The 27,804-nt window shown below is 43.2% G+C and overlaps 1 protein-coding gene across 2 annotated transcripts; it reads right to left on the bottom strand.

The window, feature by feature from the left end:
- Positions 1-1,415: 1,415 nt before the first annotated feature.
- Positions 1,416-27,630, bottom strand: CFAP95 (cilia and flagella associated protein 95). Of its 2 annotated transcripts, XM_069964265.1 has the most exons (6): positions 27,234-27,624; positions 23,581-23,692; positions 14,526-14,647; positions 7,183-7,251; positions 5,884-5,947; positions 1,416-1,826 (listed from the first exon to the last, which is right to left on the bottom strand). In XM_069964265.1, the coding sequence occupies exons 1-6, from the start codon at positions 27,347-27,349 to the stop codon at positions 1,644-1,646; spliced, it is 666 nt and encodes a 221-aa protein (XP_069820366.1). In that variant the 5' UTR covers positions 27,350-27,624; the 3' UTR covers positions 1,416-1,643. The 2 variants fall into 2 exon arrangements, with proteins under 2 accessions (XP_069820366.1, XP_069820367.1); XM_069964266.1 differs by lacking the exon at positions 5,884-5,947 and having other exon boundaries at positions 27,234-27,630.
- Positions 27,631-27,804: the final 174 nt, after the last annotated feature.

Here is a 27,804-nt window from a genome sequence, read left to right on the forward strand (position 1 = left end):
TTGCGGTGTATAATTACACCTTTTCATAAATCTCCCCCAAAGTGTGATGGTTAGACCAGTGCTTCCTAACCTGCAGAGTATGTGCTCAGGTCTAGGGGGTAACTGTACCCAGTACACTATAGCTCTGCATTGTTTTAGTATTTGCCACCATTTTTAGATGGCAGAATAGAAGCTTTTGCCACATGAATTGGAACCTTTGCTGGAAAGACTACCAAAAAACCTTGATGGGTACTGTCAATTTAGCACCAATCTCCCCTTCAACTCCCTTTGTTTTGCTATGTGAGCAGAAAGCAGTAATAAACCCACAATCTGTATGGCTGTATACCTATGGCTGTATAAAGTGAATCAGGGGATTTGAGTTTGGTAGCAGGGAAACTGAGCTTTAATTCCTTAAAAAGATATCCTATTAAATTGTCTGGCAAAGAACGTTAGATGTCTGAAGATTATAAAAAAGAAAACAAGCAGAGAGGTACACTGTGGCCTTTCAGTAACTCAGGGACCTAGCTGTTACAGTCGTCCAGGTAACACAGTGCAGCTGAATAATAAAGGCATTCTGTAATGATTTTCAATGTGTTTGCTAGTATTTTCCTGCTCAAAGGAATATAAAGTTCAAACATTAGCAGATTTCTCAATTTATCCAATTTCTATTGTGCTTGATGGCTGGCAGCCAGAATGTACTGATCCTTCATTCCAGATAAGGTTTACGAAGAGACTGGTATCCCTAAAAGTAATTCTGGGTTTGTTGGGGATGACATAGTAGCTTGAAACCTTCCCTTATAGAGTGTAAGCTCTTGTGTGCACGGCCTTTACTCCTCATGTTTGACTTGATGGTTAAGGCCATGCTCACATGCTGCTTGAACATCGGGCGTTGTTTAATACGGCCAGTGTTTGATGTTTTAAAAAACGGACAATATCTCAGATGTACACCCGGCCGATACTGCAGTCTTGGACGGGTGAACATCACTTCACTTTAATTAAAGTGCAGGCACATTTGGGTGTAACGGCACTCCAATTAGCCATAGAAGACAATGTAAAGCACGTCCGGAGCTATACTTTACATTGTGCGCACAGGATATTTTGTACTGTCGCTGTTCACTGAATAGAGGCTGCAAAAAATAAACCTGTCAATTATTTTGTGCAGCCGCATGAAACACCAGTCGTAGTGTATACAGCGTGTATACACTGCGGCCGTTGTTCCATACACACTTATGTGATTCCGCCCTGTCAATAAACAGTGTCCGTTGTTGCAACCTGCAACAACGGCCATTGTTTATTGGAAAAATATGTGAACGAGGCCTAAATAAGTTTCTATATAATATCTGATTCTAGCTATAAATGTACCCCCAGAATAATAACATACTGTGGAAAATATAGTGCTATATAATTAAATTATTATTAGAAGAAGAAGTAGGATAAAGCTTTTATGTAATATTTATTTTGGTAGATTTGTGAATATGGAAAATGAGCAGTCTCACGTTTATCAGTTGACATAATTCCATGTGCAATCTACCTGTGCAATCTTCCAGGTCGACATTTTTATGGCAAATTTTAATCTTATAAAAATGTAATCAATCTAAGAATTCTAATTCAATGAATAATGACATTATCCATGGATAACATGTATATATGAGTATATTTAATCATCATAGATGTGGTGTAATAGGACAGGTTGGTTTAAACACCTTTTGTCTGATTTCCCTATTGGCATATACTCCACTTTCATCCTGCCAGGTGTTTCGTCCATGCCTTCTATAGTCTGCTGTGTCCGTAAATTGGGAATGGCATCTCTTGTAGGCAGACACATAATCTGGAACTTCTGGATCCTTCTGCATAGCAAAAAAGATAATGGACAAAATTCAGAGTACACACGGCTGCCTAATAAACAAAGCCCTCTATGTTAGGAAACAATAGGAGACATAGGCCCCTCAGAACCGAGCAGGAAATTAGGTTGACGTAACATTAGTTGAGACAACTGTTGCATGCATCTGAACTGGGTTTGTGGGACAAAAGTTAATTCACATTCATTTCTGCAACAAATAAAAAAAAAAAATGCCTTGTTATTCAAAATAACCAATCAAAGGTCAGATTCTATATTTTACAAAAGTGACAAAATTATTAAAGGGGTACTCAGGTGAAAATCTTTTTCTTTCAAATCAACTAGTTTTTTTCTATTAAAAAAATCTCAACTCTTCCAGTAATTATGAACTGCTGTATGTCCTGGAGGAAATGATGTTTTCTTTTCAGTCTGACACAGTACTCTCTGCTGCCATCTCTGTCCAAGACAGGAACTCTCCAGAGTAGTAGCAAATCCCCATAGAAAACCTCTACTCAGGGCCGGCTCCAGGTTTTTACAGGCCTTTGGGCAACAGAGCCTCAGCGGGCCCCTCATCCATCCACACACTATGCACAATCACTTGAGACACCACTAACATACACAACCACTACTGACACACACATTACTGACTGACAGACACTGGCTGACTGACTGAAACACACACACACACACTTCTCCCTCTTCCTCTCTGCCAGGCTGGTCTCCACATTGTATAATTAGGTTGAGGACCTTCCAATCATGTGATCAGGTCCTTTATCCCTCTCTCTGCAGGATGTTGGAAGGTCCCGCTCTTTCTCCTGTGTCTTCTGTTGTTCAACGCTCACCCTGCACTACAGTGAGCCGGCTGAACATCAGAACACCAGGCTCCTCTCCCTCTCTGGGCCCCTGGAGGCACTGGGGCCCTGGCACTTTCCCAGGTAAGCCCTGTGCTGACGCCGGCCTTGCTTCTACTGCTCTGGACAGTTCCTGCCTGGGACAGAGATGTCAGCAGAGAGCACTGTGTCAGACTGAAAGGGAACACAATTTCCTGTAGGACATCCAGCAGCTCATAAGTACAGGAATACTTGAGCTTTTTATATAGAAGTAAATTACAAATCTATATATCTATCTGAAGCCAGTTGATTTAAAAGAAAAAGATTTTCGCTGGACAACCCTGTTTATGGGGCCAATTTTCCTGATAGACATAAATGACGCCTAGAATTGGGAAACCTTATAAAAGGTAAAGGGATATGTGATCTTCACAAATGACTGTTTTTAGAACTAAAACCAGACTATGGTTTATCATATTTACTTCTAGATGCTAGGAAGAATGTATATCTTGGCTTGGTAATAGCTCAGGAGGTCATGTTTGCTATAAGGAAATACTTATTACTTTGGTAATGGGGAACATATGTGTTTATAATGCTGATTTGTGAGAACCTGCCCACCACTAATACAATCATAACAGTAGTCAGACCTGTTTCTTGCTGGTAATCACAAGTAGCAGGATACAGAGATCCTTCTTTGTTTAGTTTATGTTTTATAGCATGTACACTGATCTGGCTTGTTTCTTTAAAGCCAGTTTTAAATCAGCGCGATATGGACTCATTTCACATTTCTATGTTAGACAGATGTGTTTAATGACCTGAACTGATGGCATCATAGGCATTTATAATGCTGTCAGTTTGGGTTATTAGACCTGCGTTCAAAGCAAGACCTGTAGCAATAATAGGGCAGAAATGACCGTATTACATTAGTCTGAAACTGGTCACATTTAATTAATTTTACAGTAACATTTGTCTTCACTTAACATTGATGGAGGGACAGGGTCTAATGTGGAAAGCTACCCACTTGTAGACTGCAGGAAAGATTTTGAAAAGCTTTGCACAGATCTTAAAAGGGAATCTGTCACTAGGTTTATGTTGCCTTAAGTGAGAGCAGATAACTAGTGACAGAAATGCTGAACAGATCGGTGTATTACTTACATTATTCTGTTCAGTGACTACCCTAATATGCAGGAGAATTGGATTCTTGTTACCCCCCCCCACCACCACCACCACCACCACCACCCGCTGATTGACTGTCTATATGCAGCATACATAGATAACTGCCAAACAGCAACTGCTGGGCGGAGTTCCCTGGAGCACATAAATATCCTGAACTACTGAGCTCATGCACATAATGGAGAAGACTGCTTATTGTCCATGTTATTCAGGAGGATATCGCTGGATCAGCTGCGCAGAGCAATGTACGTGATACATCATTCTGTTCAGCTTCTCTGTCACTAGTTTATGCTTCTCTTAAATTGGGAAGCATAAACCTACTGACAGAGTCTCTTTAAAGTCTAAGGGTCCTATTCCACAGGCCGATAGGGGCCTGATCAATAATGTAAACGAGCGCCGATCTGCTAGATCGGCGCTCGTTTACTGGGCCTATTACACGGCCCAATAATTGTTTAGTGAGGGCTGCAGGGACATCGCTACCAATGTCCTTGCAGCCCTTGTTTAAACACCATACTTTACCTAAACATGTTGTAAGGCTCCTCTTGCGCTCCTCCTGCCTCCCGGAACCGCGCGCAGCAGCAGCTTCGGTGCGGCCTGTCTGAGCTGACAGACCGCTCAGCCAATCACTGGCCAGTGATTGGCTGAGCAGTCTGTCAGGCCGCAAGGAAGCTGCTGCTGCGTGCAGGACTAGGAGGAAGAAGGAGCGCAAGAGGAGCCCTGCAACATGTTTAGGTAAAGTATGGTGCTTGTGAAATTGTCGGTCGCCTGCTGCACATCGCTATTCCACGCAGCGATGCGCGGTCAGTGCCCGATGATTTTAGGTTAGAACTAGAGATGAGTGAACCGGGTTCGGGTTCGAGTCCATCCGAACCCGAACGTTCGGTATTTGATTAGCTGGGGCTGCTGAACTTGGATAAAGCTCTAAGGTTGTCTGGAAAACATGGATACAGCCGATGACTATATCCATGTTTTCCACATAGCCTTAGGGCTTTATCCAAGTTCAGCAGCCACCGCTAATCAAATGCCGAAAGTTCGGGTTCGGATCGACTCGAGCATGCTCCAGGTTCGCTCATCTCTAGTTAGAACCTAAAAAAAAACATCAGCCGATGACACGATCATCGGCTGCTCGTTGTCTCTATTCCATGGAGCGATAATCGATTTGGCCGATTTTCGCTCCGTGGAGTAGGAACCTCATGGCTCAGCTAAATTAATCATACCATTAGTGATCCCTCAACATACAATATTAATTGGTTCTGGAAGTATCATTGTATGTTGAAACCATCATATTGGCTTTATATTTTTTAATACAATGTTTGGGTAAGTTTAGTTGTACACATTTTACAGTTCACTGAATAGGGTTGATGTATTTGCTGATTCAGCTCTAATCACATTCTTCCGATTTATCTTCATACAGACCGTAATGCATTCAATATAGATAAATGGGCATAGACAATCATCAATTATGCCAAAATCACTATCCCATTATGTAGATGTATGGCGTAAAGTCACCTCAATACAGAATAAACTTGCTTGGGCTGAATTAGTGGTTGGGGTGAGCTAACTCTAACAAAACAAAAACAAAAGAGAATATTTAGTCAAACAATGTGGACTGCTCTGAAGAATGTTTTATTAGGAGTTATTCATAGTTACTTGTCTGATCAACTGATATCTGAAAAGTGAGTTCAGCAGTCTGTGTGGTCCAGACAACAAGCCCAATCAGCCCTTGTGTGTGCGAACATTATGTATACACAGATTGTGATGTGCTCTGAAAGAAGATTGAGGAGATTGAGAAGAACGAGGATTGTCTAGATGCAGGCTAGCGTCTTGGACTAAGTTTTGACTGAGCACACTGCTCTTCTCAATAGTAAATTGCTGAAAATGACTGTTCAGTTTCCAGCTGGCTCCTCCTTTTGCTTTTTAGCAGCCTCTAGTGGTGGAAACATGGAATACGTAGGTTGATCCCAAGCTATGTGCACTGATGTGACCTTTCTGTGTTGATAAAGACATTTTCACAGAGCAGTATTTAGTAAGCCAAAGGCCCACATAAGCCACCATAACGGTACTTACACCAGAGGATATTGTATACTGTAAAGGAGTCATATAGTCAACACCATAAGTTGTATCCAAGTGCCTAAAAGAGAAGAAGACTAAAAGTAAGGTAAAGCAGTAAAAAAAAAAAAAATCTGTTAAGCATATGCTTAAAGGAGTATTCCAATATCAGAAAATTGTATAAAAAAAAAAACAACAACATATCACCGCACAACATATAACTTTCTAATAAAAACAATAGGAAGAGGCGGCAATCCGAAGTAAAGTGAATAAAAGTAGTTCTGGTTTATTCACCCAATGTGTCACGTTTCAGTCTTCTCAATGAGATTTTTATCAAGCAACAACATGTGTAGGAAGGGGCTGGTATTTAACGACCAGTATAAAATCATTAAAAACTAAGTCCACTCGGACACCGCTCCCTGCTCCTGGCCCCTACCCTCCGTCTTGGGGATCACGTGTCCTCAGTCTCTTCAATGGACTGGGTTAGGGCTAACCCTGCCCACTGAAGTGACTGAGGACAGGTGACGTGGGCCACTAATGGTCACTGCATGGCCCTCTCTGTCTCCCTTTTTGACAGCAGCCCCCCCCCCCCATGGTGCTCCTCTGACTGCCCCCCCCCCCCCCCCACTGGAGTGTACCATGTCACCACATTAAGGTGTCCTCAGAGACATGGTCCTACTCTAGCATTTTCACACTACCAATGGCCTCTCCTGGGCTAACATTAAAGGGGTAGTGCCCCTAAGAGCTTAAAAATTAAATGCTCCCAAACCTAGCTCCCCCTGGGTATTTTGAGCCGTCTCCTGTCTTTCTAGCTGCCACCTTTTCTGAGTTACAAGTTTTACAGTAATTTAAATTAACTTTTGCTGTACAGACATCAAAGAGAAGTTCAATCGCATCCTATATTCAAGTAGAGCTTTATTACATGATGAGTATGAAAAACATGGCGACATTTCGACCAGATGTCGCTTGATAAAGACTGTCAGGTCGAAGCGTCCCTGTGTTTCTCTTTGAATAATGGATGCTGTTGGATTTTTTAGATTTGACATATCACTGGTCAACACTTAAGATAGCTGAATTTCCAGTGTGCATCCTCTCTACTACCACTTGCCAACTTGGCACTTGTTCCAGTGTGCTGCTGGACCCAGTTGCTGCATATTACACAGACATATCAAAAGTTAAGATTAGATAAAGGCCTCAGTGCTAAGTGGTAAGATCTCTGGTACCAGCCACTACTAGAACATACAAATTTGAAATTTCGATAATGATTGTTTATAATAATAAAGAAATTATATATAATAATAAAGAATTAAAACTTACATTTTGTTGTGATCTTTGCTATGATGTGGCAACACAGCTCCAAATCCACTATCTGGAAGTCCAGTCTGTCTACAGGGAGAGGAGAGAACATTACATATTTTACCTCTGGAGAATACTAGATTATACTGGGAGTCATATAAATTCAGTATTGTAGCTACTTACATTATACAATGGAAAACTAGAAAATACTATTCTGTGTTATAGAACAAAGGAGATTATAATAGGACAGAGGGGACATCCCAGACATTTATAAACGTGTGACATGTCCCAGAGGTGAGACCCCCCAATCTATCAGACATGTATGGTACATCCAGAGATGAGAATACCCCTTCAGTGGGGTTTAACACACAGCCGTTTGTGGCCATTTTTTAATTCAGTTTTTGAGCCAAAGCTAAAAGTATAAAGCAGGGTTCACACAGCATTCATGATGTACATGTGTAACGGTAATAGGTGGAGTTCGGCTAGGGATGGGATAGGGTGGACACAGACAGTGAACACTGAACTTGTCCCTATCCACTATGCCTGCCTAATTGCCTTCAACAGCTCTAGGCAACTGCGGAAAACCAGAGAGGTGGTCCCTTACCTGAGGCTATAGTGAAAACACAGAAAAGAGACAAGACAAACACCAAAGCATAAAAGTACAGGCCGGGGTTAAACCAAATGGACAATGTAGCACAAAATCAGGAACCAAAAGAGTAGTCAGGGAAGCAACAGCAGGTCAGGAGAGCCAGCTAAAACAATACAGAATATAGAACAACAGAGGTGCACTACGCAGGCCAGGGCCGTTTCTAGTGGCGGGCGGGCCGGGCGACCGCACGGGGCGTGACAGTTAGGGGGCCCTGGTGGCACCCCCAGACCTCACCTACTGGGGTTTATTACTATAGGGGCACAGGGGGGATTATTAGTATAGGAGGGAGCACAGGGGGATTATTAGTAAAGGGGGGGCACAGGGGGATTATTACTATAGGGGAGCACAGGTGGATTATTACAATGGGGGGAGCACAGGGGGGATTATTACTATGATGGGAGCACACGGGGGATTATTACTAGGAGGGTGCAGCACAGGGGGGGATTATTAGTATAGGGGGAGAACAGGGAGGATTATTACTATGGGGGCAACACAGGGGATTATTAGTATAGGGGAGAACACAGGGAGATTATTACTATGAGGGGCAGCACAGGAGGGATTATTACTATGGGGGCAGCACAGGGGGGATTATTAGTAGAGAGGGGGCACAGGGGGGGATTTTTACTATGAGGTTGCAGCACAGGGGTGATTATTACTATGGGGGGAGCAGAGCACAGGTGGGATTATTACTGTGGGGACTGCACAGGGAGGATTATTACTATGGGGGTGCACATAGGGCATTACTACTATGAAGACCGTACAGGGGAAAATTATTACTATGGGGACAGAGCCTAGGGGAGATTATTACTAAGGGGACAGCACAGGGGGCATAATTACTATTTGGGAGTACAGCAGGGGATGCTACATACAGAGGGCAACCCACATACCTACTGACTTTAATGCACATGACACAAAAAAGTGGAATGTCATGAATGTGCCTGGGATGAACTCCGTGCGTCCCTCAGCTCATGCTGCGCGGCTGAGATGGCGCTGATATTCAGTGTTTTGTATGTCTTGAGCAGTAACCTGAACCTTGTCTGAACACTGCTCTATTTTCTTCTGTGTGTTCAGCCACACCCGCTTTGCCTGAGATACTCCTGGCCACTCCGGAGTTAACTCTGATGCTGGTTAGCAAGTCTGACAGACTGTTCTCCCTGCCAGTCAGGTTGCTCTTGCCCCAGGTGTTCTGAGGAGATTAGGGGTCTGGTCCAATCAGCTCCTGCACTGGACCTCTGGTCTCCTATATAGTGTCTGCCAGCCTGCCTCTCACTGCCGGATATTGAGCTTGTCTCTGCCTGGTTCTGTATTTGCTATTCTTGCTCTGTTTATTCTGACTCTGCTTTGTATTTCTGACCATTCCTGCTTGCTGCCTGCCCCTGACCATATTGCCTGTTTATTGACCTCGCCTTTGGATTGTGATTTTGTACTTTTGCTGCCCGATTGTTGTGATCCGGACTGTCGACCATTCTTTGTGTTTTTTCTGTCTGTCTTGTCTTTGTGTCCCACCTAGCCAGTGCAGGGACTGACGCCCAGTTGCTCGCCGCCATCTTAGGGCGGATTGTGGCAAATAGGTAGAGGACAGTGAGCGGGGCTGAGCCTAGGGCTCACTGTGTTGTGTTGTCTTGCTGTCCGGTTCCTGACAGAATATCCGGCCAAATATATATACTGCCCCCTCTGGTGCCATGGCTACTGTGGAAGATCTTGCTACCCAGGTGGAGGGGGTGTCAGGCCTGGTGGTCAAACTGGCCAACCAGATAACCCAGTTGATGGATTCTAACCTGGTTGCTAAGATGGAGGCGTTGTCTTGCCTGGTTGATGACCTGGCTAAACAGGTTCAAATTTTGTCTGCCAACCAGAATAATGTTGTGGTAGCGCCCCCATTGGTGGAAAATCCTAGAAAACCGGTCATGTTGCTCCCTGATAGATTTTCTGGTGATATGGAGAAGTTTGAGTCCTTTAGGGGTGCTTGCATGTTGTTTTTCCGAATCAATCACTTCCCTTCTGAGCAGGAGAAGGTTGGTATTGTGGTCTCACTGCTTCAGGGAGATCCTCAGGCTTGGGCTCTCAAAATTCCCCCTGAGGCAGAGGAATGGAATAGCTTGGAGAAATTCTTTTTGTCCCTGGGTACTATATATGCTCAACCTGATGACAGGGCATTGGCAGAGAATAACCTATTCTCTCTCCGTCAGGGTAAACGACCAGCAGAGGAATACTGTTCCGAGTTTAGAAAATTTAGTGTGGTGACTACTTGGTGTGAACCGGCTCTAAAGGCTTTCTTTAAAGGGGTAGTCCACCCAAAAAAAATTTCTTTCAAATCAACTGCTGCCATGAAGTGACAGAGATTTGTAATTTACTTCTATTAAAAAATCTCAAGCCTTCCAGTACTTATCAGCTGCTGTATGCCCAACAGGAAGTTGTATTATTTCCAGTCTGGAGAGCAGGAGGGGTTTTCTATGGGGATTGGCTCCTGCTTTGGACAGTTCCTGACATGGACAGAGGAGGCAACAGAGAGCACTGGGTCAGACAGGAAAGAAAACACTACTTCCTGCTGGACATACAGCAGCTAATAAGTACTGGAAGATTTAAGATTTTTTAATAGAAGTGAATTACAAATCTCTGGCACTTTATGGCACCAGTTGATTTGAAAGAAAAAAATTTTGGGTGGACTACCCCTTTAAGCAAGGATTGACAGAGGGCATTAAGGATGCCTGGGTAGGTCACCCAGATCCTCCAACCCTTAAAGAGACCATGGCCTTGGCCATTAGTATCGACCGCAGACTTCGTGACAGGAAGAGGGCGAAAGCAAACTCTGACCTCTTCAAATCTTCTTCTTTTCCTGCTGAAAAACCTTTCCTTCCCCCTGTTGGCTCAGAGGAGGAACCTATGCAGCTGGGAGCATTGAATGTCAGGACCAGACAAGAATTCCGGAGACACAATGGCCTGTGCTTTTACTGCGGGAACGGTGGTCACTACATCAGCCATTGCCCCATCCGTCCCCAGCGATCAGAACATCATCAGCGTCCAGATGACTACCAGGAAGGTCATCTGGGCGCACAGGTAACCATTGGTGAAATTGGCATAAATTGTTCCTCTGATATACCTGCCATACCTGTGCCTGATGTAAATGAAAATTGTGGAGATGATAACTCTGTCTGTACCTCATCTGTCTATAACTCAGAGTCCTCCGCTGACGAGTGGGAGACTGATAGCGATATTGCTAGTGATATTCAAACCTGTGTGGTAAGAGGTCATTTTCCGCCTACTTCTGGTTTATTGAGTGAGGGTCCGGTGGCCCCTCATAAAAGGGGCGGTACTGTCATGAATGTGTCTGGGATGAACTCCGTGCGCCCCTCAGCTCATGCTGCGCGGCTGAGATGGCGCTGATATTCAGTGTTTTGTATGTCTTGAGCAGTAACCTGAACCTTGTCTGAACACTGCTCTATTTTCTTCTGTGTGTTCAGCCACACCCGCTTTGCCTGAGATACTCCTGGCCACTCCGGAGTTAACTCTGATGCTGGTTAGCTAGTCTGATAGACTGTTCTCTCTGCCAGTCAGGTTGCTCTTGCCCCAGGTGTTCTGAGGAGATTAGGGGTCTGGTCCAATCAGCTCCTTCACTGGACCTCTGGTCTCCTATATAGTGTCTGCCAGCCGGCCTCTCACTGCCGGATAGTGAGCTTGTCTCTGCCTGGTTCTGTATTTGCTATTCTTGCTCTGTTTATTCTGACTCTGCTTTGTATTTCTGACCATTCCTGCTTGCTGCCTGCCCCTGACCATATTGCCTGTTTATTGACCTCGCCTTTGGATTGTGATTTTGTACTTTTGCTGCCCGATTGTTGTGACCCGGACTGTCGACCATTCTTTATTGTGTTTTTTCTGTCTGTCTTGTCTTTGTGTCCCACCTAGCCAGTGCAGGGACTGACGCCCAGTTGCTCGCCGCCATCTTAGGGCGGATTGTGGCAAATAGGTAGAGGACAGTGGGCGGGACTGAGCTTAGGGCTCACTGTGTTGTGTTGTCTTGCTGTCCGGTTCCTGACATGGAAGTTGTAAAAGTGTGGAGCCTAAGATGTTTGTCTGGCAGGTTCACAAGAGATGAAGCTGGAAGAAATCATCATGGAGGCCTGAGCCAGATGGAGAGGAAAAGGAAAGTGATGCCTCAGAGTTTCAATCAAAAGCAAAACAAAGGTTAACTGTTAAGTGGCCAGAGGGATCTATGCAGGGTGTATTCCACTAGAGCGACAGACGTTTCTTGCTCATGCGCATCAATGGGCCTAGTAATGCGTATGTGCACGATACGGCCGTCGCTCTAGTGGAATACACCTGCTTTAGCTCTGTAACCTGCTGACTATTGGTGTTTGTCACTTGCACAATAAATACCAGAAATAAGACTCAGTGAGTGTTTGTTCTATATACTCTACTTGGAATAGAGCAGTAATTAGACAAGAGCAAATTAAACAGACTACAAACACTTATTCATGGCCAAAATCGCAGTCTCGGTCGTACTTGACTAAGCATTGATATGACAACATGCCAGCTATATGTCACCATCTCCTAAAAAAGGAATGCCTACTTATACTGTCCATACACATCAGCACCATATTGGGGTCTACATTGCATGTGTCTTCATACAACATATTACTAGAGGGGAAATCCCCAGAGGCTACAACAAAATGGTTCCTGCTTATGAATGCACAAGAGTTAAACATTATATAATGTGCTCTTTATTCATGGTACAGATGATATTTTTACTGAGGTATTTATAAAGTAGCATGGTCATTCTACGAATAACTTTCTCTGCATATTGTGCATGCACAAGTTCGGCAGTGAAATAATCATATCACATGTATCCAGCATACAAGCGCATGACATTTACAGCACTGAGGGTAGATGTGTACAGACAGAATCCTACAACCTCAGAACACATGGTATGTTTTTCTGTGTTGTTTGTGGGTTGTCCCTAATTTGATTTACTTTGATATTAGAAGACTAACTGTATGATCACAATCACACGCCTGAGGAAGCCATGGGAAACACTGGAACGCCTCCCCCCACTGGACCACAACTTCTGCACTACATTTTTTTGATACAGCACTATTTTCTATTTCATACATGATTGTTGGTACCGTAACTTGATCCATATTCTGTGATTATTGGTGCTCATTGTGTGTTTTTTGGGGGTACCCTTGCTTATAGGCAAGCAGGATACAAGAGGTTTTATTTGAAGTGATTTTGACTGTTTGTTGGAGCGTCTTTTCAGGAGGCTTGTCCCCCTCCCACCTGTTCCTTTTAGTATTTTTTGTATAGGACTATTTTTAATAAAATTTCTTTGTTTAGTGATGATTGCTATTAAAATGCATCGGCTTGGCACTCTATGTATTGTTGAGGTTCCGCCCCTTCCGTAATTTTTTATATCCAAACGTAGTCACTGGCTAACTATATGGGGCCATTGAGTGAATGGATCTGCTGTGCACCACAGAAAGTCTTTCCCTAAAAAAATAACTTAAAACTGCCACAAAAATCTGGGCATAAAACCCCCCAAATACTGTTTCTGAGTATGTGACAGATACCGCTTTGTAATTAAATTTATAAGCGTATACCCACTAATATATGGCACATTACCTCGCAATATTTAAATTGCTCCCAAATGAACCATGCCAAAGCTGCAATTGGCATTAAGTAGAAAGTAAATTTGCCCTTGGAGTTCTTGATTGTGTTTCAACTCATTTAAACCAGCAGATGGCTTAGGCGGAAAATAGCAAAAAAAAAAAAAATGCAACAGATTCCATGAAGGCAGCACAACCAAGCAGGTATTTACTTGTCATAGGTGAGAAGCACAGCAGTTAATGGATAAGAACATGAGAAAGTTACACATAATATACTCCCGATTCACCTTTTTAAAGTACTGTAAGTCATATTATGAGTGAATATACACTATACATGAAAGATCTCATTGACAAATCTTGTTTTGTCTTATTGTTTACTCCTCCTCAACCACCTGTTAACCTAATTATTTTAACATTGAAACAAATGATTTCTTAGCATATTACTGTTTAAGTGCTGATGTGACAAAGAGACAGCAAAATTTTGTGTAAACTCCGCATGACAAGGTTATCACTGACAATAACACAGTACGTGTGGTCCTGTTAAAACATATGGCATAACAGCCATATATTACATGGTTGCCTATTCATTTGAATAGGAAGTGGTTGTAGGGAGCTTAAAGGGGTTTTAAGGAGAGCGGAAAATGTCCTACCTGTTCTACTCTCTGGCTTTCTACTTTCTCACTCTGGCTGTTTTGAATGATAACTTTAGAGATGAGAGGCGACATTTAATAGCTGCCAGATGTTGCAGAGTCATCAGGCAGCTATTGGACATTGCTCGCAACATACACCCAGCTCCCTCTCGTCTCGGAAGTTATCATCCAAGACGAGAGAGGGAGAAAGTCCAGTACCAAGAAGGACTTTTACCGCTCTCCGGATTACCCCTTAGGACTACAGTGAAGACCTCTAAACAGAGGTCATCCAGACAGATTAACCCCTTTAAAGCTTCAGACAGTGGCAAAATGAAAATACATAAATGCATGAATTTTAGGAATTCCCAACATTTCTAGGTATCTATTATACAGCGGCCAAATCCAAATAATTCCACATAAACAGGCACAATGTTATAAACACTGGGGTTGCAGATCTGACCTTATCTAGAAAGAAAACACAGTTACCTTTTCAGATTCAGCGTGGCGAGGTTGTCTTCACTGACCATTTGTTTGCGAACATCTTTGACTTCATAGTCTCCCTTAAGATGAACCTGTGACAGCTGATGTTCAGTTGTGGTATTCCAGTCCTGAATAAAATAACAACAATCCATTACCTTTCTTGTATTCTGGTGTCTTGGATATTAGATGACTTTCATGTGACATTACTTTGGTTAGTATTTCCTATCAGTAAGCCAAAACCACAAGTGTCTCCAGGCTGCATAACAGATATAAATCCTTATAGTATTCTTTATTCCATTATTTATTTTCCACTTGTGGTCTTGGCTTACCAGTGATACTAAATACTGACCAAACATTTTGAAGTTTTTTTTAAAAGGTATAAAAATATAAATATCTATAAAACACACACACAAAATATATAAAACTAATCTAGAAACTAAATCTAAAACTTCTGATAAAATGTACGTAGTGTAGTATGTGGGTCATATAGTAGTTTGCAGCCTCAGGGCCCACACAATTTGTCTTTATTGAATGAGCCAGGAACTGTACTACAATTTCTGAAAGAAACCGACCTGTCTGCTCTCCTCAAATTAAAGGGATCCCAACCCACCCTCCTCAAATCCCTAAACTAAAGTCATCTGTACGTAGGATAAAGGATGCTGATACCAAATCTGTAATTTGTAGCTTTCTACTCCTTTGTATGTCACCGCTGTAAAGCTACAAACTGGGCATTTGGTGCACAGAGAGCACTACTTAGCTCAAGAATATAATGGAGAGGACTTCTTAGCCTCCTTCATTTGTGGCTTATAGCAAAGCAATGCAAGAACATAGAATTATAAAAATTGCAGATATAGAATCAATGTTATATACTCTACGGATGTATAATCTACTGGTAACTTAAGTTTATTAGGTGTTTTGGAGATGTCTTTAAGGTTCCCAAACTCCAGATGGTGGAGATAGACTTTTCTAGAAGATACGCCAGGTTGCTACCTCTTGAGATAAGATAAGACAGGACACAAGACAGCTGGTCCGGGGGGACCAGGAGGCAAAAGGTGCTAGCCACATGAATTGACTGTAGTGGCAACCACAAAGACACAGCAGGTGATGGATGAAAGTGATGGATGCTGCAGACGAAGACACAGGTGCAAGTTATTAGGTGGAGCTGGTATAAACACTGGTTGGGTCAGGTTCACATCTCAGGGCTGAAACAAGAGGAAATACAGGATCCAGGAACCAGGAACCAACCAGGAGTACATGACCAGACAGCAGGGCTACAGGGACCAGGGAACACTTCAATGGGAACACAGAAACCAGTACGGAGAGTACAGGAATATCGGGCAGGGAATATACCATGCTCAGGCAGGGAACATGTGCCGAAAGCCTTCTTAAACAACTCCAAGCCACAGGAAGAGGTGGGGATAATTAAGCATGGCGGCTGATAAGCTGACTGCCGCGCTAACAAAGCACTTCACTTTGTTTAGGGTGCGTTCACGCATACAGGATCCACAGCAGATCCATAGCAGATTTGATGCTGTGTTCAGTTATTTAGATCAAATCTGCTGCGGCTCCGCACCATCAAATCTGCTGCGATACGGAGGGTGTGTGAAGCTACCCTTATACTGTAAATTTACTCATCTCTAGTGATGAGGATATAACCAAAAATGTAGTCCTTCATTAAAGGCCAAACAGGCTTGGTCATGAAGGGGTTATATAGTTTCTAAGTTCAAAAGTGGATTGGTCCTGTCGCCTGAACTGTCTGTTTTAGTAAATGTTGTATTCTCCAGGAGGTAACAATTGGGGGACATCTTTTCTTAGAACTCTGCATTGTGCCATTTCTCTATTATTCATAAATATGTAGGGAACAGCACAGCACGTTCTAAGGAAAGATTCTCCACCATTGTTATTTCATGGAGAATACAAATATTTACTAATACAGAAAGGTCAGGAAAGCTAGAAAGTCATTTTCAAAGTTGAACTGTAAGAATCAGAAAACAAGTTGAGAAGTAAAGAAGCATTGCTCACCTCACTGATCCCAGCTGCTGCTCTTACAACAGTCACTGGGTCCCTGCTGATCCCCCTTCCCAGTGTCATCTTAAAGGGAACTAATAACTACAAAATTACCCCCGCAGCTATAAATTATATTTATTATAATTATATGATCCTGATCACTGTTTCCAGATGTATAAGTATTTGTTATGAAGGTGACTTTATATGGCCTGAAAACTTACTTTGTAAGTCTTACCTATGTAGGCATAGGGGCAGTCCTCAGCTCCTGACTAGTCATGGCTGGCAGGAAAGCATCGGTGCTCAGGGGCAGCCCCTCTGTGATGCTACTGGCTCCTATACGCTGACACTCCCAGCGAGGTGTGATTAATGAGGTACCCCGCCAGCCGTGACTAGTTAGCAGCTGAGGACCACCCACATGCCTACATGGGTAAGGCTGGGTTCACACTGCGTATTTGCTATCCATTTAACGGATCCATTTGATGTCAAAGATAATGGAAAAAATTTATGTATTTGGGTGCATCTGTTTTGATCCGTTTTTCCATTGACTGGCAATACAAAAAAGGATAAAAGAAAAAGGATCAAAACGCATCTGTTTATTTTAACCGTACATAAAACATGGTCAACTACATTTTTGTGTACAACAAAAAACGGGTGCCTTTTGATACGTTTTTTTTACAACCCTGCCTATGGCATAGCTTAATAAGGTTTTGTACATTGCAGACCTGAGATCACTCTTAAAGTGACACTGTCCCCCATTTTTGCATTCTGACTTCTCTACACTGGTGTAAAGGGTAAGGGTACCTTATTTTATATCATACGTCATGGTGCTTGTTCCAGTAAAAAATTATCTTTTATCAACTGCAGATTGTGCTAAGTGGGCGGGGCTTCACGGCAATAGCGCCATTTAGTCTCGTCCACAGTGTCACCGTTGGCCCCACCCCTCGGTGACATCATGGCACATAGGCCCCGCCCCCTCAACACCCATTGGTATGGGAAAACCTAGAGGGAGTGGGGCCTAGACCTTTAGGCCTGCCTGTTCCAATGGTTGGTGAGGGGTGGGAAGAAGTGTCCCTAAGCCCCACCCACTTAGCACAATCTGCACTTTTTACTGGAACAAGCACCATGACGTATGATATAAAATAAAGTATGAAAACTGTTAAGTTTACCCTTTGTCTAAATAATGTAGATACTAAATTTGGCATTTACTACAACATCTAACAGTTAAATGGTCTAGGCTAGAATTATGTCCAGGACATTAAAACAGGATGTTGCTATGAAATACAACTAGGGCCCACAATCGTGTGAGCATGTCTACAGTGCTTGCACCATCAGTGTCACATAATAGTACAGCGACTTGCTGGAGCGGTATAACAATATAATATTATGTCACAGGGTGGGCGGGGTAAATTATATTTGTATCTATATTTGGTGGCTGCAAAATTTAATTGGCTCCCAAATTTTTTAGCAGCCAAAGGTGACTAGTACTTTTATTTAGTCTGCGGTCCTGTAGTCACAGTAATTCCACTATTTGTCCATAGAGAGAAGGATATAGAATATATATTAACGAGAATTGTTGTCTCGCTTCAGGCCTTAATCATACAGATTATTATTGATGAATATGATAAATCTGCGCTGACAAGCGGCAAACCATTTAGAAGCCTGTTGATTTTCGCACCAAAGACAAATTCATTTGCTGGAGAGAAAACGTCTTTCCTGACCATAAGTGATCGCTCAAACTGACACTGTAATTCTGATGCAGTAATTTCTTCACAGCAAATACCTTTGCCTTCTTATTTTGGAAGATCTGTCATCAGCCTGAGGGCTCCATTCTAATAAATGCAAGAGACAATGCAAGTACTATAAAAAGGAAATTAAACCGGAGAAAAAGAAAAATTCTACTGGTGAATCTCGTTTTCTTAGATGCTGAAACCACTGTGTTTAATAAGAATAGAAAATCAGTGGTGGCCACAGCCATATTCATGTATACCGACCACCTGAGCCAAATCCTAAATCAGGACAGAATTATTTAGAAATAGTTTATATATTGATTTAATAGAACCAGAATTGGTTCCATAGTATGGAACTAGCGGATGTTATTAAAGGGGTAGTGTGGGGTTAGAAAATTATTCGCTAAGTAACACACATTACAAAGTTATACAACTTTGTAATGTATGTTAGTGAATGGCCCCCTTCCTTGTGTCCCCCCCACCTCCGGAAGTGTGGTGCACTATACATACCTGATTCATGTTGACCCCGGCCGCCATCTGGGGGACAATGACGTCGTCTTCAGACCGCACCAGCCCTCCTTCATGCGGGCCCCCCTCTGCCGCGTCATCAGCTGCTCAGCCGCGATTGACTGAGCTTAGTTATGCTCAGCCAATCGCGGTTGAGCAGCTGATGACGCGGCAGAGGAGGGCCAGCAAGAGGGATGGCTGCAGCGGTTCGGCCTCCCGAAGATTACATTATTGTCACAAGATGGTGGCCGGGCATCAACACGAATCAGGTGAGTATAATGCACCACACCTCCGGGTTTAGCGTGGGGGGGGGGGGGAAACACGGGGGAAGGGGGACATTCACATACATAACATACACTCACCGGCCACTTTATTAGGTACACCATGCTAGTAACGGGTGGTCTTCTGCTGCTGTAGCCCATCTGCCTCAAAGTTTGACATACTGTGCGTTCAAAGATGCTCTTCTGCCTACCTTGGTTGTAACGTTTGGCTATTTGAGTCACTGTTGCCTTTCTATCAGCTCGAACCAGTCTGCCCATTCTCCTCTGACCTCTGGCATCAACAAGGCATTTCCGCCCACAGAACTGCCGCTCACTGGATGTTTTTTCTTTTTCGGACCATTCTCTGTAAACCCTAGAGATGGTTATGCGTGAAAATCCCAGTAGATCAGCAGTTTCTGAAATACTCAGACCAGCCCTTCTGGCACCAACAACCATGCCACGTTCAAAGGCACTCAAATTCCCTTTCTTCCCCATACTAATGCTCGGTTTGAACTGCAGGAGATTGTCTTGACCATGTCTACATGCCTAAATGCACTGAGTTGCCGCCATGTGATTGGCTGATTAGAAATTAAGTGGTAACGTGCAGTTGGACAGGTGTACCTAATAAAGTGGCCGGTGAGTGTACATTACAAAGTTGTATAATATAGGTTGCCTTCAGCTTTCAATCCAACAAGACAAAGTTGTAAGGCTAAGCTCACACCTTGGGGGAGATTTATCAAAGGGTGTAAAATTTAGACTGGTGCAAACTGCCCACAGCAACCAATCACAGCTCAGCTTTAGGCAGTGCTGAAAGGAAAGAGGAGCTGTGATTGGTTGCTTTGGGCCGTTTGCACCAGTCTAAATTTTACACCCTTTGATAAATCTCCCCCCTTGTCTTTTGCCCCACATTGGGCTATATGTTGGCAACCTGTCAGGAAGTGTGCTGACACATAGCCTAATGTGTTGTAAATGGGCCCATTAGCTTGAATGAGCAAAACATAGCCTAATTGTGACCAGTTTATGCACATTTCCCCAACGTATGCTGCTTTTGTGCGGGAGTGTGGTCTACCATGCTTTTGAGTCCTGCCATACATCACATATGTTTCTGAATTGGACAGAAGGTAGTCACTATTAGACCATGTTCTACAAATTTAAAATAGTGGGCCCATCAGTCACACATGAGGCTATATGTGTCTATCCTATTTTAACAGACTGTACAAACCTAGGCTCGACAGGCAGAAAATTAACCACAATATTATGTAAAATGATACATTTCTCACAACTTGCTAGACATCTCCCCAGTCTGTCAAAAAAAATGACTGATCCGATCAATTTCTGCTGAATCCAGCTTATTCTTTTTCTACAATGGTCTAAAAATTCCATGGACATTGTTCACACTTGTAAGAGGGAAACTCACATTACTGTAACTTCAGATACATCAGAACCAGCAAATGGCATCACACTCCTTTCAATAGGTTATAATTAGAGATGAGCGAACCTCGAGCATGCTCAAGTCCATCCAAACCCGAACTTTCGGCATTTGATTAGTGGTGGCTGCTGAAGTTATAATAAGTAATAGAGGAGGGGGTCCTCAACTATTACCCAGAAGAATAGTTTGCTATGGATACGTTACATTCTGTTTATAAAGGCTTTGCTATAACTGGATTACATGATAAGCAAGTCCTCCTTATTTAGCTTTTGTATAGATAATATTACATTGTTCATTATAAATCTAATGAACTAGAAAATTAGCTAACGTTGCCCATATAAGTATAACGTTTTGTCATTTTGAGTGTTCAATGGGCCAATCCGTGCACTTATTGTTTTGTTTTAGAGAAAACTACTAGTAGCCCTATATACCCCAGCACTTACACACTGTCTATGTCATTTTGAACCTCATAAATACCTAAGAGGCAAACTACTAGGCGATGGAGTAATAGGACAGAGCCTGGCAGAGTCTGTTGATAGACAACATTGGCAGTTTTATTGCCAGGTGCAGAGACATAAGGATTTTTACCTGATCCAGCTCTGGAGCAGGCAACACAATCTTCCATGTGAAAAACAGTCCGGATTTGTCAGCCACCTGCAATGCTTAGCCTTAGGCCATATTAATTGCCATTACAAATCATAGCTTAAAGCAGCTATCCAGTTTAGAGATGTTCAAAAATCCCCTCTTCTGGAGACTAGCAATCTGTTCAATAGTTATTACTTTATCACTCTTCTTTCCTGAGTTCTGACTGTGCCCCCATCTGCTCAAGACAGGAAAAACTTTTCAGCTGTCTCAGCACTCTGTGATGCTGGCCTCCTCCAAGGTCAAGCTGCCGGTGACCTCACTGTGAGCAACCCTCTCAGGGCCAGCTGGGAACAGTTTTCTCTGTCTTGAGCAGAAGGTCACATGACCATCCCCAAAGGGAGGGGAAAGAGTTTGGTAGCAGGGCAGACAGTTTTTCTCTGTTTTGAGCAGAAGGGAGCACAGTCAGCAATCAGGGAAGGGGAATGAAATTGAGGAGTACTGGAGACAAAAAAAAAGTTTTTAAAACATTGCTTTAATAAAGTTTTTTTTTAATGTATTTTTATATTCACTTCCTTTGACTGGCAGCAGTAAGGGGCAAAGCCCCCTCTGCTGCCATTAATGCTTGTTTCTGGAACTGTCTAAGGCCTGCAGTTCTTGAGCCCCTGCTCTGATCTAACATTGCCAAACAGCCATATGCAGAGAAGGGTCCCGTTCCCATTCTTATATATAGTACGTGTGTGGAGGGGGCCTGTCCAACATGATCAATGTGTCCGGCAGCCTTAGCAGAGTAAGCGGTGACTGCTATCACACAGTGATCATGTCGGGCAGCCTCCCCAATGGGTACTGTTACAAAGTAATAAAACCTTATTAAAGCACTGTCTTATTAAAAATATATATTTTTGATTCAGTCTCCAGAGTCTCCCTTTCAAGGATGGTATCTATAATATGTTGTAAAAAAAAAAACTAGGCAGTTGCCCCCTTTTTCAACCAATCCGGATCTTTTGCCAAGGTCCCTCTGACAATGAGAGTAGTAGTCTGGTTGATATGGGAATAAGCTTATACTCTAATGTGCACTTCCTGACCATAGAATGGATGCCTAGAGAAAATGGACAGACAGACAGACATTCACTGTTGTAATAAAAGTATGGCCCTATTTAATGCATGTTTATTTAGCCAAATAGAAAGCAGCTGTAACAGTAAGAAAATTATTTCCTTATCCACCAGGCTTTCTAAGGGTCTACGACTGTGCTAGTAGTAGCCAGCAAAGAATAAAAGACATGGCTGAGTACAAACCTTCTGGTACACAGTATTAGGACGCCCTCTAGTGGCCATGAAGACATGTAAAGGAATTACCTCACTGCTATTCACAATACAACTCACTGACATGGCCCCAGAACCTCACACATACAACCAGGCAATGACTGCTTCAATAAAGACAAAAATTATTAAGGATATTTTATGACTTGTGTTCTCATACATGTCAGTTGTTCACTTGCTTTTTTGGAACTAGAATTTACATGCATCAAGACACCTTGAAAACGTATAGTTTATTTAACATAGAAACTCCAAACTAAGAATCAGGGTGGCCAACCATCCATAAAGAAGGTAGAGCTCTGTTCATATCTGCATTGTGGCTTCTGTACCACACATACCAACAGTGCCCAACAAACACCAGTCTTACAATTTTGTTTGTCCACAGTTTGAAGATCTGCTCTGTCTGAACTTGGCCTAAGAAGATTTAAAGGAGAAGTCCCACAAAATCCAAAAATGACAGGAAGGCAGAAGGGATGCGGGAAAATAATAAATAAAAGTAAACTTACCTATCCTTGCGCCCCATAACGCTGCTCCCAGGTCATGTTGACAGCCGCTGGTGTCTTGCAGCTCTTCCAGCAGCAACACTGCGCACCCAGCTGAGTGATTGCCTGCTCAGCCAATCAGTAACTGGGGCGGGACACTGCCCCAGTCACTTAGGGTCCATTTAAACAGAAAGATTATCTGACAGATTATCTGCCAAAGATTTGAAGCCAAAGCCAGGAACAGACTATAAACAGAGATCAGGTCATAAAGAAAAGTCTGACATTTCTCCTCTTTTCAAATCCATTCCTGGCTTTGACTTCAAATCTTTGGCAGATAATCTGTCAGATAATCTTTCTGTGTAAATGGACCCTTACTCCAGCGCATCCTGGACACATAGGGGGAGATTTATCAAGCATGATTTATCATGTTGTAAAGTGAAACTTACTAACTGAGCGGGCAATCGCTTAGCCAAGCCTTGACGTTGCAGCTGGAGGACCCAGGTACGTAACATGACCAGTTTCAAACAGAAAGGTGCTACAAAAGCATGTGGGTTAGTGGGTTTATTATTTTTTTCCGCACTCCTCTGCCTACCTGTCATTTTTTGAATTTGGTGGGATTTCTCCTTTAAAGAGTCAAATTGATTAAATCATTTCCAATGTTCCTGCGTGTTGGGCAATGTAGAATATAACTTGACCAGCATAAAACTAGAGTAAAAAACATAAATGTGCTGGTATGTAACTGGAACTCACTTCATTGCTGATATTTCCGAATCGTCTATAAGTAGAGTGACACAAGTTCTTCTTTCCTAGAGGAACCTCATTGACATCATAATCTTTCGGTTCAGCCTCACGACTTTGATGCCTAAGTGACAAAAAAATTTTATTGACAATTACTGCCTGGTTATTTACATAAAAGAACATCCCCAGTTACTACCGTGAAACATCTTGGGGAAGATTTATCATACATGGTGTAAAGTAGAATTGTCTCAGTTGCCCCTAGCAACCAATCAGATTCCACTTTTCTTTCCTCACAGACTCTTCAGAAAATGAAAGGTGGAATCTGATTGATCTCAGTTTGATAAATCTCCCCCCTTGTGTGTGAAACACTATGGTTCGGCTTTAAACTAATGTGAATGTCTCATTTGTCTAGCCTTTTTGCTGAACAGAGTGAGGGGAGTGCGTGGACTAAACATTTCTATGAACGCTCTGTGACTACAACCCCTGGCAAAAAATATGGAAACACCACACTTCGTATTCACCCATCCATTTTACTCTATAGAAAATACACAGACACATGGTATGTCATAGACTCTAAGGCCTTATAGAGTGGCGGACATATCACTTGTGCAGCCGGTTCAGCTGCACAGGGGCCAGGCCAACAGAGGGCCCTGCCAGGCCCATGAGTGGGCAGCATGGGGAGGGAGGGAGCCAGATGGGAACGGGATAGATGGTAACTTAACAGTTCACCTGCTGCATGATTGCGGGCTGGGGGACGGGGATGATAGCACTACAAATACTTCTGTTTAGACTTCTACTTCTATACAGTATTTCTACATATACTGTGCCCCCTGCTGGTTTGTTATGGGGCGCCCAGGCAATTTTTTGCACAGGGGCCCTATACAGTCTGTGTCCGCCCCTGGCCTTATACACACATTTTGTGTTTCACAGACGTGGTAGACCTGACGCGCAGAACACACAGAAAGCTGTGCGGCTATTTTATTACAGTGACATGAATATTGTTTCTCCGCTGCCAGCAGCATATTGACAGATGATACGAGAAAGGAGGGATCCACACCAGACCTTCCACAGACGGCACATCGATGTAATACGGAATGTGTGTATAAGGCTAAAACTTCACACAACGTAATTTATGTATTGATCACAGCCGATGTTGCCGATTTGCAACAACAGCCGTGATTAATACACAATTTACGTACATCGCAGTTAGAGGGAATCGTGGCCGGAGTGTATACACATAGTATACACTTTGGCCGAAATCGCTAGCAGCCGTACAAAAAACTGACATGCCAGTTTTCTGCAGCCACTATTCATTGAATAGCAGCCGCACAAGCCTGTCAGTTCACACAATGGAGCGTGTGGCTCTGGCCGCACTCTCCATTGTGTTCAATAGTGAATTGGGATGCAGGCACACATGGATGCGCCGACATCCCAATTCAGCACAAATGAAGATCATCCGGCTGGTACTGCAGTACCAGCTGGGATAATCTTCACTGACACCGGCTGTTCTGTGACACGGCCGGGTCACAGAACGGCTGATGTCATGCGCCATGTGAACATGCCCTTTTTATGCATTGCAGATAAAAATAAAAAATGTGCACAATTGACTCTATTTCTTTCTGTCCGCCATCGCTAATCTGACATAAGCCGTATTACCAGGCAGTTCTTGGATGTCATGTATTATAGTACACTAAGTCTGGAGATTAATGTTACAGCAAAGTGCAACAAATGTAGTGCAAATATACAGGCACCTTAGATTCCCTTGAGAACTGTGTTCTGTAATACATGATATCTGAGAACTGCCTGGTAATACGGTTTATGTCACATTAGTGATGGCAGCCAGATAGAAATAGAGTTAATTGGGCACATTTTTGTATTTTTATCTGCAATACATAATAGGCCTATGTTCACACACTGTCATACTGTGTAAAGGGCCGTTGTTTAATGCTACCTATGGCCGGAATTAATGATCATGATCATTAATCAGGCGGCAAGTAGCGTTAAACAGGTGAAGTTTTAGAGTTTCACACATTTTTTAGTATCTGGTCAAGTCCCTGATAACAAGACACATTAAACTGTGGCAAAATATAGAAAAAAAAAATCTATATGGCTGCCGACACACACAATTTTTTTTAATCTTACTGAATGCAGAAGTGGATCCTGCAGGAAGCATTTAAAAAAAAAAAACAACACTATGAACAGTGCACTTTTCTTTTTTAGGGTGCCTTCACACCTACCGTATCGCAGCAGAAAATCCGCTGCGGATCCACAGCAGATTTAACTAAATGAATGAACACAGCATCAAATCCGCACTTACAAATCCGCAGCGGATTTGACAGTGCGTATTTATTGCTGTGTTCATTCATTTAGTTAAATCTGCTGCGGATCTGCTGCGGATCCGCAGCGGATTTTCTGCTGCGATACGGTAGGTGTGAAGGCACCCTTAATGTTTTATTTTTGGGTAAATGGGTTTATAAAAAACAAATACAAAAAAATATATACAAATATAAGAGAACAGCAGCAGAAAAAAAAAAAAATCTTGAAAACTATGCAGATTTTTTTTTTTAGGGTGCGTTCACCCCTACAGGATCTGCAGCAGATCTGCAGCAGATTTGATGCTGTGTTCAGTTATTTAAATGAAATCTGCTGCAGAAAATCAGCTGCAGATCCTGTAGGTGTGAACGCACCATTAAAGGACAAAAAAGTAGGAATATACAGCCATTAAAGTGGATATGTCAATTTGAAGGAGTTGATCATGGTTGCTTCAGCATAAATCAATATAACAAGCTAGTTAAAGAAAAGTCTTTATCTCCTCTGTTAGGGTATGTGCACACTGAGGAATTCAGACGGAACCTCCGTCGCAGAATTCCCAGCCCGCACCCGCTTGTGGACTGCAGCGGGCGCCCGCCGTGTCATAGACTCCATTCTATGCACGGGCGGATTCCGCCCTCCGTCCAAAGAATGATCAAGTTCATTCTTTGGACGGAGGAAGGAATCCGCCCGTGCATTAAATGGAGTCTATGACACAGGCGGAGACTCATGCGCGATCCGCGAGCGGGCGCAGGGGACGAATTACTTGATGGACTTTCCACCTAAATTACTCATTGTGCACATACCCACACGGTGCGTGCACACTACGGAATTCCTGCGTATAACCCGCGGCGGATTCCGTTGCTTGTACACTCACGCGGCGGCGCGCATCTCCGCCCGTGCCATAGACACTATTCTATGCAGGGGCGGATTTCGCATTCCGCCAAAACTAGTGACATATCAATTCTTTCGGCGGAATCCGCCTCTGCTTATAATAGTGTCTATGGCATGGGCGGAGATGAGCGCCGCCACGTGCGTGTACGAGTGACGGAATTGGCCGCGGGTCATACGCAGGAATTCCGTAGTGTGCACGCACCCTTACTCCCCACTCCGCCATAACTATGTTTCATTCACTCTGAACAACAGGTCAGTTCTGAGAGTGAGAATCCAATCTACATCCATGTTATTGCTGAGGCGGGCATGATGGGAGTTGTAGTCCTGCCCCAGCTGGAGAGCTGCCAGTTACACAGTCCTATCACACATCTAACTCCACAAGACATACTGCATATGGATACAATGTGTAAGACTCTGAGGACATGGAGGACTTGTAGTTCCTTCCAGTCAGTGTCTCTTACCAGCCAGACACCTTGGTGGGCTTCTCATAGTGCATGTGATGGGAGCGGAGGTACAAGGAGCCCTTGGTCTCCAGCATGCCCCTCCCGTGCGAGCCGTCCATTACATACATCGCCATACAGTCCGCTGTTCTCCTCTTCTCAGCGCTCACAATTGTTTTCACCTTTAGTATTCTTCCGCCTAGTTTCTCCAGTAAAATAGTGCGGGATTTTTTTTTCTTCTCTCATTCTCTTTTAGAAGGCATGGTGCACTCTAACCATATAACCATAGTTATACAAATGAGAAATGACGTTATATATAACCAAAAAACTGGCACAGTGTATCTGTACAGCTTTATAGAAACGCGTCCTTTTCGCTGTCATGGTAACATGGACGCCGAGAGCCGCAGCGCTGTGTGGATCAATCCGCGATAGCAGTGCTGGTATAGTCCCGGGGAATAGGACGGTGCCTGTGTCCCTCATCAGGGGCTCTAGCTGCAGCCATATAATAGGAGTCTCTACAGATCTCACAGAACACTGAGAGGGTTAGGTTATATTGTAGCTGGAGTTCTAGCAGCTCTCCCCATATCTCCTC

Source organism: Dendropsophus ebraccatus, chromosome 3, assembly GCF_027789765.1.
Source record: "Dendropsophus ebraccatus isolate aDenEbr1 chromosome 3, aDenEbr1.pat, whole genome shotgun sequence".
NCBI classification, from domain to species: domain Eukaryota; kingdom Metazoa; phylum Chordata; class Amphibia; order Anura; family Hylidae; genus Dendropsophus; species Dendropsophus ebraccatus.

Excerpts from the sequence above, each read along its gene's own strand:
- CFAP95 (XM_069964265.1), bottom strand. The coding sequence starts at position 27,349 with ATGGCGATGTATGTAATGGACGGCTCGCACGGGAGGGGCATGCTGGAG. Across the intron at positions 7,252-14,525 it reads GCCACGCTGAATCTGAAAAG|ACAGACTGGACTTCCAGATA; the intron begins GTAACTGTGTTT and ends CTCTCCCTGTAG. Across the intron at positions 5,948-7,182 it reads AGCAAAGATCACAACAAAAT|GCACTTGGATACAACTTATG; the intron begins GTAAGTTTTAAT and ends CTTCTCTTTTAG.